This window comes from Hipposideros armiger, unplaced genomic scaffold (assembly GCF_001890085.2).
Source record: "Hipposideros armiger isolate ML-2016 unplaced genomic scaffold, ASM189008v1 scaffold_108, whole genome shotgun sequence".
In the NCBI taxonomy this organism is placed as follows: Eukaryota; Metazoa; Chordata; class Mammalia; order Chiroptera; family Hipposideridae; genus Hipposideros; species Hipposideros armiger.
The window spans coordinates 1,436,323-1,450,067 of NW_017731458.1; the positions used below are offsets into that span (position 1 = coordinate 1,436,323).

The 13,745-nt window shown below is 36.2% G+C and overlaps 1 protein-coding gene across 1 annotated transcript in view; it reads right to left on the reverse strand.

The window, feature by feature from the left end:
• The window catches only part of ATAD5 (ATPase family AAA domain containing 5), a 51,751-nt gene that overhangs the window by 24,085 nt on the left and 13,921 nt on the right, over positions 1-13,745 (reverse strand). Inside the window, exons 6-16 of the mRNA XM_019646970.1 lie at positions 13,059-13,140; positions 12,328-12,512; positions 10,325-10,482; positions 9,696-9,855; positions 8,560-8,889; positions 7,556-7,652; positions 4,500-4,579; positions 4,131-4,270; positions 3,882-4,032; positions 645-714; positions 433-511 (exon numbers count right to left, since the gene is read on the reverse strand). Coding sequence (XP_019502515.1) covers positions 433-511; positions 645-714; positions 3,882-4,032; positions 4,131-4,270; positions 4,500-4,579; positions 7,556-7,652; positions 8,560-8,889; positions 9,696-9,855; positions 10,325-10,482; positions 12,328-12,512; positions 13,059-13,140 — 1,532 coding nt within the window. The remainder of the gene's footprint in view (positions 1-432; positions 512-644; positions 715-3,881; positions 4,033-4,130; positions 4,271-4,499; positions 4,580-7,555; positions 7,653-8,559; positions 8,890-9,695; positions 9,856-10,324; positions 10,483-12,327; positions 12,513-13,058; positions 13,141-13,745) is intronic.

The following is a 13,745-nucleotide window of genomic DNA, read 5'->3' on the forward strand; positions in this document are numbered from 1 at the left end:
CCTTCCCTGATTCCCCAACGCTGTTCCCCTCCCCCAAGTCCCCAATAAAATCTCTAAAAAATAAAATAAAATAAAAAATATTTCTTTATATTGAACAGATTTCAATTTATTAAAAAACTCACGAGTTTGTCCTTATTTTTCTACTTTTGTCATGAACCAAGGATTGCTTGATCATGGACTGGCATCAGTCCAAAGATTGGTTTTAGAAAATACATGCCAATTGCCACTTTAAGATATTCATAAGAACTTGGTTAAATTGTATGAATATATTATCTTAAAAATATTTTCCACCAAAAGAATCAGTTCCTTGGAGAAATAGCTAATTCTAAGTCTGGGACATCTTAACAAGCCCGAAAGCAAGGAAAATATCTAACCTTACTGGGGTTGTCAAAAGGACACAAGCCAATTAAAAAGGTTTCCTGCTAGCCATACATGCGACAACATGAGCATGAAAAGAAAAACAGATGGTTTCTGTTCCTGGCCAACATACAGATTGGATTTCCCCACCCATCTGAAATAACAAAAAACTGAACATAATATGTGAAACAATGCTTTTCAAGACTTTGAATATCATGCAGCAAAGGATAGTGATACCTGAGAAATAAGAAACAAACAAGGTGAACCCTAGAGATTGCCTAGCTTACTGCCTTGAGAGAATTTCCAGGCCACAGTGAGGAGCGGTTTTCCTGAGTTGCGGAGGCTGAACTTGGAGTCCTAGGAGGCCAAGGGAGACAGAGTTCATATGGCAGAATACCAAAAAGAAGAGAGTGACACAGAGAGCTGGAGGAAATGACCCGAGGCTCACAGAGAGCTGTGAATAGTTACTCTTCCCACTAGACAGAAGAGCAAACTTCTTAATTAATGGGGCACTGAATAGAGTACTCAGAAGGATTTTGCCTAAGTAATGGGGTTAAATTAGCTCTAGGCTGAATGCTCCTGTGTTCTCACCTAATATAACATAAAAGACCTGAAAAAATCAAACTGTTTCTATGTAGTTTAACTGCATCCCAGAATAAAATTCAAGAATAGTTACAGGAATGCAGAAATATCCAGCATCCAACAAGATAAACTACACAAAGTCTGACATCCAATTAAAATGATCAGGCATACAAAAAAGCAGGAAAATACAATCCATAATGGCGTGGCGGTGGGGGTCGGGGTTGGGGAAATAAATCAATTTGAAACCAACTCAGAAATGCCACAGATGATAGAATTAGATCAAAACAATAAAAGTTATAACTGTATTTCATATGTTCTAAAGCTGGTAGGAAAGATTGGGCATAGTAATACAGAAGATATAAAAAGGACCTAAATCAAGATTCTAGAAACGAAATCTACAATGTATGAAATGAAAAATACACTGGATGGCACTAGCAGCATACTATATACTGCAAAGATAAGGTTTGTGAACTTGAGTAAATAATAATAGAAACTATCCAAAATGAAACACTGAGAGACAAAAGACTGAAAAACTGAACAAATAACAAGTGAGTTGTGAGAAAACTTCAAGTGATCTAAAATATATATAACTGGAATTGCCAAAGGAGGAGAGGGGGACATAAAAAAATATTTGAAAAGGTAACTGTTGGCGAGGATGTGGGAAAAGGGAAAGTTTGTACACTGTTAGTTCAGCCACTATGGAAAACAATATGAAGGTTTCTCAAAAAATTAAAAATCAATCTACGATAAGATCCAGCAATTCCACTGTTGGGTGTATATCCAAAGGAAACAAAAACAGGATATCGAAGAGATTAATGCATTCTCATATTTACTGCAGCATTATTCACAATAGCCAAGATATGGAAACAACCTAATTGCCCATAATAGATAAATGGATAAAGGAGATATATACAGAGGGTGCCAAAAAAATGTATACACATTTTAAGAAAGGAAAAAAACTATTAAAATTGTAATAATATATACCAATAACAAAACATGAACACAAGTCACGTGTGACTTCTGCAATTACAAGAGGTGCTCAAAGCGGTCACCATCAGCGTGCACACACTTCTGAATATGGCGAACTAACTACTGCTTGAGCAACGTGGACCAAAGTGTCTACTTCTATACATTTTTTTGGCATCCCCAGTATATCTCCAATGGAATACTATTCAGCCATGAGAAAGTAGTACATCCTGCCATTTATGACAATGTGGATGGACCTTGAGCACATTAGGCTAAGTGAGATAAGTTACACAGAGAAAGACAAGTACTGTACGATATCACTTATATGTGGAATCTTAAAAAGCCAAACTCATAAAAGCAGAGAGTAAAATGGTGGTTACCAGGGGACAGTGGTGGTGGTGGGGGGGGGATAGGACAGATGTTTAAGGGTACAAATTTGAGATGAGTAATAAATAAATCCTAGAGATTTAATGCTAGTATAGTGAACATAGACAATGATACTGTGTTAAAGTCATCAGACTTCCTAAGTGACTATGATTGATTAATCCAATCACTAAAAGGAAATAATTATGTAATATGATAGGGGTGCTAATGATCGATACAATGGCAAACATTACAAAATATAAAAGTATCGAATTAACATGTTATACACCTTAAATTTACACAATGTTATATGCCAAATATATCTTAATAAAAAAGAAAAAAAACAATGGTTAGAATTTCCCCAAATTTCTTAACTATAAGCCCATACATACTAAATACCCAACAAACCCCCAAGCACATGAAATATGAAGAAAACTACACCAATGTATATTATAATCATAAGTGCTTAAAACTAGTGATAAAGAGAAAAATCTTAAAAGCAACAAAGTATAAGGAACACAAAGGATTGATACACATTAAATAAATACAAATCCATGAGTTCATAATAATACTAGAAAAATAAAAACTATACAAAAACTCACTGGTTAACTTCAAAGAGACTACTAGGGCAGCATTACTCTAAGAACTGGTAAGTTAAAGGAAAGAATGAAGCATTTCTCATGCTTTTCCTGTACAAACTGTATTTCAAAGTATCCAAATAGTTGAAGAGAAAGAGTACTTCTTAGAATTCTAGTAAATTAAGAAAGGTTGAGTGAATTACAAAATCACCATTTTTTAACCTCTAATGAAATGAGTCTACTAAACAAAGATCATTCATGGCTCCAAAATACCATTAAATAAGAGAATGATGAAAGAACTTGACAATGGATGGATTCGAGTGAAAACAATTAAACTCATAAATCAATTTTAATATCACTAAAAGTGTGATGACCAGTCGTTATGTATCTCCTGATATGATGCTACAGGAAGTACACAGCCATGCTTACATATGTATGCTAGCCCCAAAACGGAACGTGAGTCTATAATGATCAGGCCACAGATCGAACCGCCATTTTACAAGACACATAAGGAAGAGGAATGTGTTAACTAATACCATGAAGATACAATCAGCCAAATCCAGAAGGTGAGAAATTATATGACAAATGACCCATGTATTTCAACTAAATGATATGAAAAGAACAGGTGAGGAAATTGTTAGATTAAAAAAAACTTAGGAGACATTAATCAAATGTAAGATGTGGGCCTTGTTTGGATTCTGATTTGAACAAACCATTTGAAACAACAGAAAACTGAAATTAAACTGTGTATTAGATCAAATTACGGTATACTGTTAATTTTATTAGGTCTGATTACGAAATTGTGGTTATGTTTTTTAAAAAGTCCTTATCAGTTAGAGATACCTATTAAAGTACATATAGGTAAAATTATATGATGTTCTAGAGATGTGTTTTGAAAACAGTCCAGGAAAAAATTTAAAGGCATGTGTATATGTAGAAAAAGATTAAAAATGAGTATCAAAATGCCAATTTAAAATTTTCTTTCTTAGATTTGATTTTTTCAGAAGGTATGACCAAAGAAAATAATTAACTTACTTGGTGACTTGCCTATGTTGTAGCTATTAAAAAAACAAGGCTTTTGTGAGTTTACACCTTGCTTGTCTACTTGATGGGACTGAGTAGCTTCCTTCAGTTGGGACAAAATTTGCCTTCCACTCCGCTGAGAAGAGGCATTCACTTCAAATATCTGAAAGAATATATGAAAAAAGGCATATTGGTTTATGTTTTCTTTTAATTCAAGGGGAATTACTACATTCATACTGCTCCATTGTAGCTGTTACGAACCTTAAATCCAAGCTCCTGAGCACAAGCATACACAGCAGCGGTTTTCCCCACTCCCGTAGGCCCTGTTATAAGAACAGTATTGCAAAGGCGAGTCTCCTCTTCATCTGAACTGCCTTTAAAGTCTATTCTATCCGACAGATCTGAAAAAATTATTCAAGTGCACATAAAATGATAATTGCTTAGACAGCAAGTCTACCTCACCAAACCCAATGATCAAATCCCACAAACTTCTTACCAATAAATGCCGGAAATTTAATGGACAAAAACTAGAAAACCAAATCTAAAATACCTTAAGAAATTTAATAAAAGTTTTTAGCTAATCTAACTCTAAAAAATTTCAGAGAAATGTAAAAAAATGACTCAAAATACCTTCCTGTTTCTCATCTCTTTTTCCCTTCAAATTTTGTCTTTCTTCCAACTCAGCTCTCTTTTTCCAGTCTTTCAACCAACTGTCATAAGAAAATGTATGTTAATCAAAGTAATTCACAGAATATAGATATCTTTTAGGCTATATCTTGAGATAATTTGGGGGATGGGGATGTTATGGCATATTGTTAGTTTTTAAATACTCCATAGCACTTATGAATCAACTAATAGTAAAATATTTTTATATGAGTGTGAATATTTTAAAATGAAGTAACTTTTGCCTAAATACACAAGAGTATATATGCAACCATATTCACTACAACATCGTTTATATTAGCCTCTAAAAGGAAAACCCTAAAAGTACATCAGTAGGGGAAAAGATACATTACAGTACTCATATCAGAAACCAGTACACAGCAACTAAAAAGACCTAAGGTGGGTTGTGTGATAACATGAAAGATGTCTAATATACAATGCTAAGTATAAGAAAGATTAAGTTCTAGTCTGGAGCTAGACTGACTATCTGATTTAAATTCCAGCTCCACTACTTCCTAGCTGTGTGACCTTAGACAAATACTCAACCTCTCAATCTCTCTAGGCCTCATTCCTCATCTGAGGTAAGGACAGCATATTTACCCTCATATTGTTCTAATGATTAAATGAACTAAGAACAATGCAAATACTTAGAACAGTGTCAAGCTCAAGGTGTTAATTCTTATTATGGGATGCAATTCCTTATAAGAAATCCTTTGGGCCAGGTGAGCTTTAGAATTCAGAGTTTTTCAGATATTAGAAAGATAATTTGGTACATATACCACATGTTAGATAATGCCCCTAAAAGGGTCTGTGGAAGTACATCCATAATCATTTAATATTTCTTTTTTTTTTTTAAGTGTATGAAGTGGGGCCAGCCAAGTGGCTCAGTTGGTTAAGAGCTTGCACAAGAATGTGAGCTCTGAGCAACAGCGGTTTGAGCTGAGCTGCTGTTGAGCTGCCTAAAAAACAAATAAATAATAAATAATTTTTAAAAAATGTATGAAGTGGGCCAGCCGAGTGGCGCGTTGGTTAAGAGCTGGCTTGGGACGCCAGAGGGCCCCGGTTCGGATCCCACATATGAGGGCCAGTGACACTGCCCTCTACAGCTAAGATGCTGAACAACAGCTCAACCCGGAGCTGGGCTGCCGTGAGTCGCTGGCAAAGGCGTAGGCTGCAGCCCCTGCTGCAGTGGGTTGCCATGGGCTACTGTGCGCAGCAAGCAGCCAGCGTGAGCGGCCAGCAGCCGCTGTGAGCGGCCATCCAGAAGCCAACAACCGATCTGCCTCGCCCGGGAAGAGCGCAATGATGGTGCCAACTTGAGCCAGTGAAGTAACGTCCTCCACAACTAGACTGAAGAACAAAGGACAGCAACTTGTCCGTTCCCCTTCCCCCAATCACCCAATAAAAATCTTTAAAAAAAAAACAAAAAAAACCTTAAAAGTTTATAAAAAAAGAAAATTGGCTTGGGACACCAGCTCTGAGCAGCAGGGCCCCAGTTCGGATCCCACATGAGAGCCAGTGACGCTGTGCCCTCTACAGCTAAGATGGTGAACAACAGCTTGACCTAGAGCTGGGCTGCCGTGAATTGCCAGTGATGGCGTAGGCTGCAGCCCCTGCTGCAATGGGCTGCGGTAAAGCTACCGTGAGTGGCCGGCAGCCGGCATGAGCGGCTGGCAGCCAGCGTGAGCTGCCAAGAGTCACCGTGAGCTGAGTGGCCGTCCAGTGGCCTGCAACTGATCTGCCTCACCCGGGAACAGCGCAATGATAATACCAACATGGGCCAGGGAAGCGACGTCCTCCACAATTAGACTGAAGAACAAAAGGACAACAACTTGTTTGTTCCCCTTTCCCGGTTCCCCAATGCTGTTCCCCTCCCCCAGTTCTCCAATAAAATCTTTAAAAAAAAAAATGTATGAAGTACAAAATGGGATCAATAAAAACCACAGTAAACTTTATGTAACAGAGTTAATAAACTTTCAGTTTTCAGAACTTTTTGGATGTGGGAATTGTAGACAAAGGATTATGGACCTGAATTAGTAAGTAATATGATCCCATTTGCTAGGAAGGAACTAATAAATGCATAATTTTTTACAAGAAACCTTTGATAGTAGATTTACCTCTCGGGAAAAGAGAAGAATACTTACTTTCCCTGCACTCCCCAACACATTTATCAAGATCTCTCCAAGGATATCGAGTCCAAAAAACCCAGGATGGTGAAGACAGGTATGCCACCACCACTCTACCAAGTGAAGCTTAGGAGAGCCTCCTTTTCCTGGTGAGGCCTGTGCTGACTAGACATTAATAGAGGGGGATCGCTTTTCATCATGAGCATGTCTCAAATGTGGTTCAGGGAGGTCCCAGGACCCTTTCATGGGGTCCTCAGGGTCAAAACTGTTTCCCAACAATGCCAAGCCAGTTGTATGCCTTTTCCACTCTCATTCTCTAACTGGGATACTGTTCAGACGCTGCAGGGCGTATGATGACATCACCTAACAGCCAATGAACGTGTGATTGACATCTTAGGTTTTAAATGTCTCTTTCAACTCCTAATACACAAATGTCCATGGGTATAACCCATATAAATAAAAGTACTTGGGGGTCTAAATTATAATTTTTAAGAGTGTAAAGGAGTCCTGAGTAGGAGTGCCAGAACTAGGAACTAAAAATACAGGACACCCAGCCAAATTCAAATTTCACATAAACATGGATGTTGCATAGGATATACTCACATTAAAAAATTATTCACTGCTTATCTGAAATTCCAATTCAACTGGGAGCCCTGTATTTTACCTGCCAATCCCAGACCTATGGCCAAAAAGTTTGCAAACCAGTACCCTAGGGAGACAGCATGGTGAATCAAGGATACTTACTTTTCACTTAAAATTCTTTTTTGTAATTTTTTAAAGATTTTACCAGGTAATGTATTACTTTATAATTATATGTATAGATTTTATAATAAAATAAAATAAATAAAAAACTAGAGTCATAAACTGTTTCTCATTTTCTTTACAAATTTTACCAACCTATATAATTTTTTTATAGCTAGCTCATTGCCTACAAGTTCACTGGAGTTCTGAGGTTGATACTTTTCTGTCCAAAGCATGTCTTCAGTTCCAGAATCTAAAGCAAAAAATATACGTTAAAGTATTTGTTCCTTGACATAAGCGTATTTTCTTAGACATTGTTTCATGTAATAACTGTATGTACAAATATATATATTTACAAAAAGTCAATTTCAAAACATAGTATTACATTTAAAATTCTTCACATCAAATTTCCCCTTAAAAACTAACCATCATAGTCTCATGTTGGTAAGGTTTAAAAGTACACATTTAACTTTTTAATAACCACTCAAGAAACATGAAATATGAAAAATAATTTGTACCATAAAAAATATCTAAAGAACAAAGACAGCATAATTTTAGTGGAGCCTGTTTTGACCACTGGAAAGAAATGTTAAAATGTCCCACTAAGTCATTCTGGGTAGATGGAGAGATGTGTTTATACTCTCAATTGAGAATAATGAATGTTAAAAAGACGTCAACTTGCTCCAAATTAATCAATAAACTAATGCAAAATCGAAACTCCAATGGGAACAACGGCGGTAGTTTTTTTTAGTAGAGCAGGTGCACAATAATTTTTTTTTAAATGATGGGATACTTGCTGTATGAGTATCAAAACATACTCTAGCACTATAAAACAGAATAATTAATTCAATAGGATACTTTGGAAAAGCTAGATAACCTGAGTGGGAACATGTCAAAGATATGAGAAACAGGTGTAAAATAATATGTATAGTGTTATCCCATGTTTTTTAAAAAGTATATGTGTTTATGGAAGCACAGAAAAATCAAAGACCAAACACCAATCTGTTAAATGTGACCTGTAAGACTAATCAGTAAGGCTTCCATTCTATTTCATACACATATGTCTGAATGTTGCAATGAGCATATATTAAAAGAGAGGGGAAGTGAGAGGTTACAAAAACAAAAAAGTTCTAGAACCAGAGGGAGAAAATTGAGTTTACCAGAAACAGAAGATATTTCTGATGTAGATTCTTTGTTATCGTCTATTATCAGAATACCAGAATCTTCCACTGCTTCTGTTTCCTCTTTACATGTTACACTTAAAGCGGTCTGTTTCTTCCTGGATGTTTTAGAATATAGACCTTTGGAAGACTCTAGTTTTATCCCAGTGGAATTGTCTCTTTTGTCAAGTTCTTTTGGTTGGCCACTTATCTTTTTTGGACTTTCTGAAAACTCATTTAGTTTCTTTCTTTTTGACTTATGATTTTTGGTTTCCACTCGTTTCCTTTTGGTTTCTTTTTGCTTGACATCAGGCTCTAGCTGTGCACTTTCTATTTGGGGAACAAGAGAAATGCATGTGCTTACTAATCAACAAAAAAATTTTAATATCCAATAATCTTCATATCACTTCAAAATATCCAATAGTCTTGTTACTATAAAATGAAACACAAGAATCAAATGATTTTCATACTGAAAGCAGGCTGAATATTTTGTTATTAAGATTGCCTTTGGGCCGGCCGAGTGGCGCGATGGTTAAGAGCTGGCTTGGGCACCAGAGGGCCCCGGTTCGGATCCCACATATGAGGGCCAGTGACACTGCCCTCCACAGCTGAGATGCTGAACAACAGTTCAACCTGGAGCTGGGCTGTCATGAGTCGCCGGCAGCCAGTGTGAGCGGCCAGCAGCCACAGTGAGCGGCCGTCCAGAAGCCCGCGACTGATCTGCCTCACCCGGGAAGAGCGCAATGATGGTGCCAACTTGGGCCAGTGAAGCAACGTCCTCCACAACTAGACTGAAGAACAAAATGACAGCAACTTGTCTGTTCCCATTCCCCCAATTCCCCAATAAAAATCTTAAAAAAAAAAAAAGATTGCCTTTGTATGAGCTATGTAATTTCAAATTACCTCATCTAAGGCTTTCCTTAAGTGAATTATTAATATTTTAACATAATTGAAGCTGTCTTTGGGTTGGCATCTCTGGAAGCTGGCAGGGGATAACACTACATTGCACAAGATGCTTTACTTCAGTTGAACAAAACCATTAGCAATCTCTCTTCGAGGCAACCACTTCCAAGGGTCAGTGACTAAGTCTTCATGTCTTCAAAAGTGAAATGTTAATGATAATAATTACCACTAACCTGGTTTACGACGACATTCAGAGGGTACCTGGTGCTCTGTTTGTTTTTTTAGAAGCAAAGGAAAATATTTCCTCCAAGAAAATTCAGGATTTGACCATCTAATTTCCTCTAGCAAAAGATTTCTTACTTCTTCTGTAAAATCTTTCCTTCTCCCCCTAAACTGAAGTAAAGAATAAAATGCTCAATAACAGACCCACAACACTGCCAACTACTTTCTGTCTATAATAAGTCAATATCAGGGTAGGATTAGCATTAGTCACTAAATGTAACCTTGATTTCTATGTCACCAAACACAACTCTGACGGCAATAGCTTTTGAAAGGACTTAGTGCATACTTCTACTATTCTGTTTCACCTAACTGTAGTTTACATATTTATTAGGTTATAATGCTGACTTATAAAGTATATAAAGGTAATCTTCTTTTGAAACTGGCTATCATTAACTCTTAAAACATTTTTATAGCTCTAGGATTATTTAAAAGAAAATTGTATTTCAACTGGGATTTATTTTTTTAAATTAGACTCTAGGAAAAAAATGAACTTTAGGCTACCATAGTAGATAGGCAATTTTTTTTCCTCTGAAAGATTTGAAGGAAACACCCTACAATAGATGAGCACTCTAATACTTACCACAACAGCAGAATTATTACTTTTCAAATTTGAATTCAATGTTGAAAATTCACCAAGAGCAATAACACATTTTGAGAGATCTATTACTTTAGTACTCAGTTCTTTAAGTTTACTTAAGAGAGAACATGTGGGTGGTTTCAAATGCCACAAATGGCATCCTAAAGAAAAACAGAAGAATTGTTTTCATTATCTTCATTCACATACTATCAATTTACCAAATGGCAAGTATATAAACATAAAAAGACCTAACAACAACTACATAGTTAACGGAAAAGTACCAAAACTCAGATGAGTACACAGGGAACAAAATCCTCACCTACAACAATGCAATTAATAAACATTACCTAGTCTTCCCTCCCAATTGTTAAAAATAAGCAAATATTAGCAAATTTTCTTTTCTTTTTAACTCAACTTGGTTACTCAGGGCAAACATTTCAGGGTCAGTCAGCATCCTGGTTTAAAGTTTAAACTTTGAAGTCGGACCTGGATTCAAATCCAGACTCTGCCACTTACTAGCTAGGTGAGCGTGAGTCTACTTAGTTTCTTCATCTATAAAGTGGGGGTGACAATTATAATATTCAACCTCCTAGAGTTGTTATGGTGCTCAAACTAGATTTGCATATGAAGTGCTCAGCAGAATGCCAGAAATAGTAAGTGTTCATTCACTAACTCTTAAGGTTCTAAGAGAGAGGTTCTTTCTGCACTTGCTTCATCTGTTCATCTACAAAGAGATATGCTAAGTTTTACAGCACTCCTGTGAAAATGGGTTCATCAAAATCAGGGAAGAAAAGCATAACTAATTTCTATAGTTGAACATACTATTAGAAAATGCTGTATAAAGCTGAACTAGTAAAAAATAACAAGACAGTCTTCATCAACTGAATGCCCAGTGGAAGAGCTGCAAAAAAGAGAAAAGCAGCATATTATTACAAAGACTGGCTGACAAGTTCCCCATACAAATGAGAGGCTGAACAAAGCTCAGAAAGTGTCAAGGTCAGAAACACAGAAGGAAAAGAAAGAGAACAGAACACAGAGTACATTTCATGACAGAAGGAGTGCACTAAACCAAACCACAAAGTCAGTTTAGGACAATATAACTGTTTTTGTGCTGATAAAAATAATTCTAGGTAGAAACAACAACAAAGTAAAGACAGAAGGCTTTATACATTACTGGCAATTAAAAACCATGTAAGTAAAGGAAGATTGTGGTTGCTACAGCATTAGAATCCAAATAGAATTAGGCTGTGATCGAACTAATACCACCGTGTAAGAGGTTTGTGCAAACAACTCACTCTTGTGCATGGTGCATGTGAGAAAAGGGTGAACTAAGCGATGAAACACTGCTACTTGTTACCTATTCCAAAAAATATTCCAAAAGATAGGTGTGGTACTAAACAGCAGAAGCTGTTTTGGAAAAGGAGGCAAACAGATTTCCCCTGCATGTTCAACCGTAGCCTGGACAAGGACAGGGCTGGAGCTCCTGGGAGAAATGCTTCAAGATGATCCGTTCACACACATAAGATAGACTTTCCGAAGGGAATTGCTTCCTTTTAGAACACAGTACCTCTATGAAAAACAACATTCACTGAAGGCCCCACACACATGCCTACTGTCCCCTGGAATGAGGGGTTAAGCCTGAGGATGCTTCTGGCTTTTTTGTCCCCACCCCCCATCCTCAGTAAAGTGAGTCCAAGGCTCAGAAGAGACTTTAAAATCCCACTAAAATTGCCATAAAAATTATACTTAAAACTTAGCCTCATCTTAAACCAACTTACATAGTTTCATATTATGCCTAACATTTTATTTATTTAGTAATTATATTTATTAGGGGTGGCATTGGTTAGTACGATTATACAAGGGGCAAGTGTATAATATTATAATACATCATCTTGTATACTGCATTGTGTGCTCATCACCCAAAGTCTAGTCTCCTTCCATCAGCATATATTTGACCGCTTCTAACATTTTAAAAGTAAATATTCAGTAATAATTAACAAGCTTACCATCATCTTTTTGTTGCACATGAACAACTTTCTGGAAACTGGCGCTCACTGCATTGTACATGTCTAACGCAGTAGCTTTCTTTGCAATTTGTCGTTTCAACAAATCTGGCAGACCACTCATTAGAAAGTCACGCTTTGCTTTAAGTTGCACATCACAATCCTGAGATCTTTCAGATGTATCTTGACTTTTAAAAACATGATGTGAAAAAAGGAAAGCTAAGTTTATAACACATAAAAAAAAATTAACTATCTATAAACTACCTTGAATGTAATTTGAAAAGATTTTATCAGCTAAGATGTTAGCTGGTCAAATTCTTTTTTGCTTATCATGAAAACAAGTCTATCAGTGCTAAGAAATTAAATAAAAATAAGTATATATAGAAAAGAATGACTTGAAGTACCAAAAACAGTAGCTAGTACACAGTAGGTATTTAAATATTTATTGAATAAATTCATGATCAGCTTTTTGATATTTGTGGTTTGTCTGTTTACATTATTTGTCTAGAGATGGCCACAAAATGTTTGAAAAGGATCAAGAATCTTCAAATTCAGTTGCAGCATTATCAATATTGTCATCTTTTAAAATAAACTTATTAAATAAACAAATAAATAAAATGAACTTATTAAGGTTTCAAATGATAATTTACATGCTTTCTCATCAAAGGAAATGAATAAATACAAAATATATTCCATAAAGCATTTTGGCATTTAAAAGTTTGTATTGGACTGACCTGCTTTCATCAAAACCAAGGATAGGGTCAGCTGTTTTATGAGCCTTTCTGGTAAGAAATAGAGGAGCAACTTTCATTTTTCCTTAGAAAAATAAATACTTAGGTTTAGTATTAATGTTTATTATCTCCACTTACCTCCAGCTACTTTCAAAATTATATCTCTATCTTTTTAAACTTTTAAAAAAATGAATTCTTTAAACATTTTTTTAATTAAAAAAAACAAAAAACTCTATATAATGATCTGATGTCTCACTCAACCTGACATATCATTATCAGGATCTCCTGGAGAACAAAAGTTCTGTAAATTCCCACAACCCACCTCTGGAAATTCTTAGTTAATATATCTAGGGAAGGAACTGAAGATTTAATTTTACTTTTTAAAATTTACCAGATGATTTTGATGATTACTCAGGGTTGGGAACCACTAACTTAACTGAGGATAAATAGATACACAGAAATGCAATAACTTAAAATATGCTCAGTTACCCATTGTAAAACTTCACTACATTATAACTTTACTTATTAAAATAGAAACAGGCCGGCCGACTGGCTCAGTCGTTTAAGAGCTCGCTCAAGAGTTTGAACTCTGAGGGCCGCGGCCGAGTGGCGTGATGGTTAAGAACTGGCTTGGGATGCCAGAGGGCCCCGGTTCGGATCCCACATATGAGGGCCAGTGACACTGCCCTC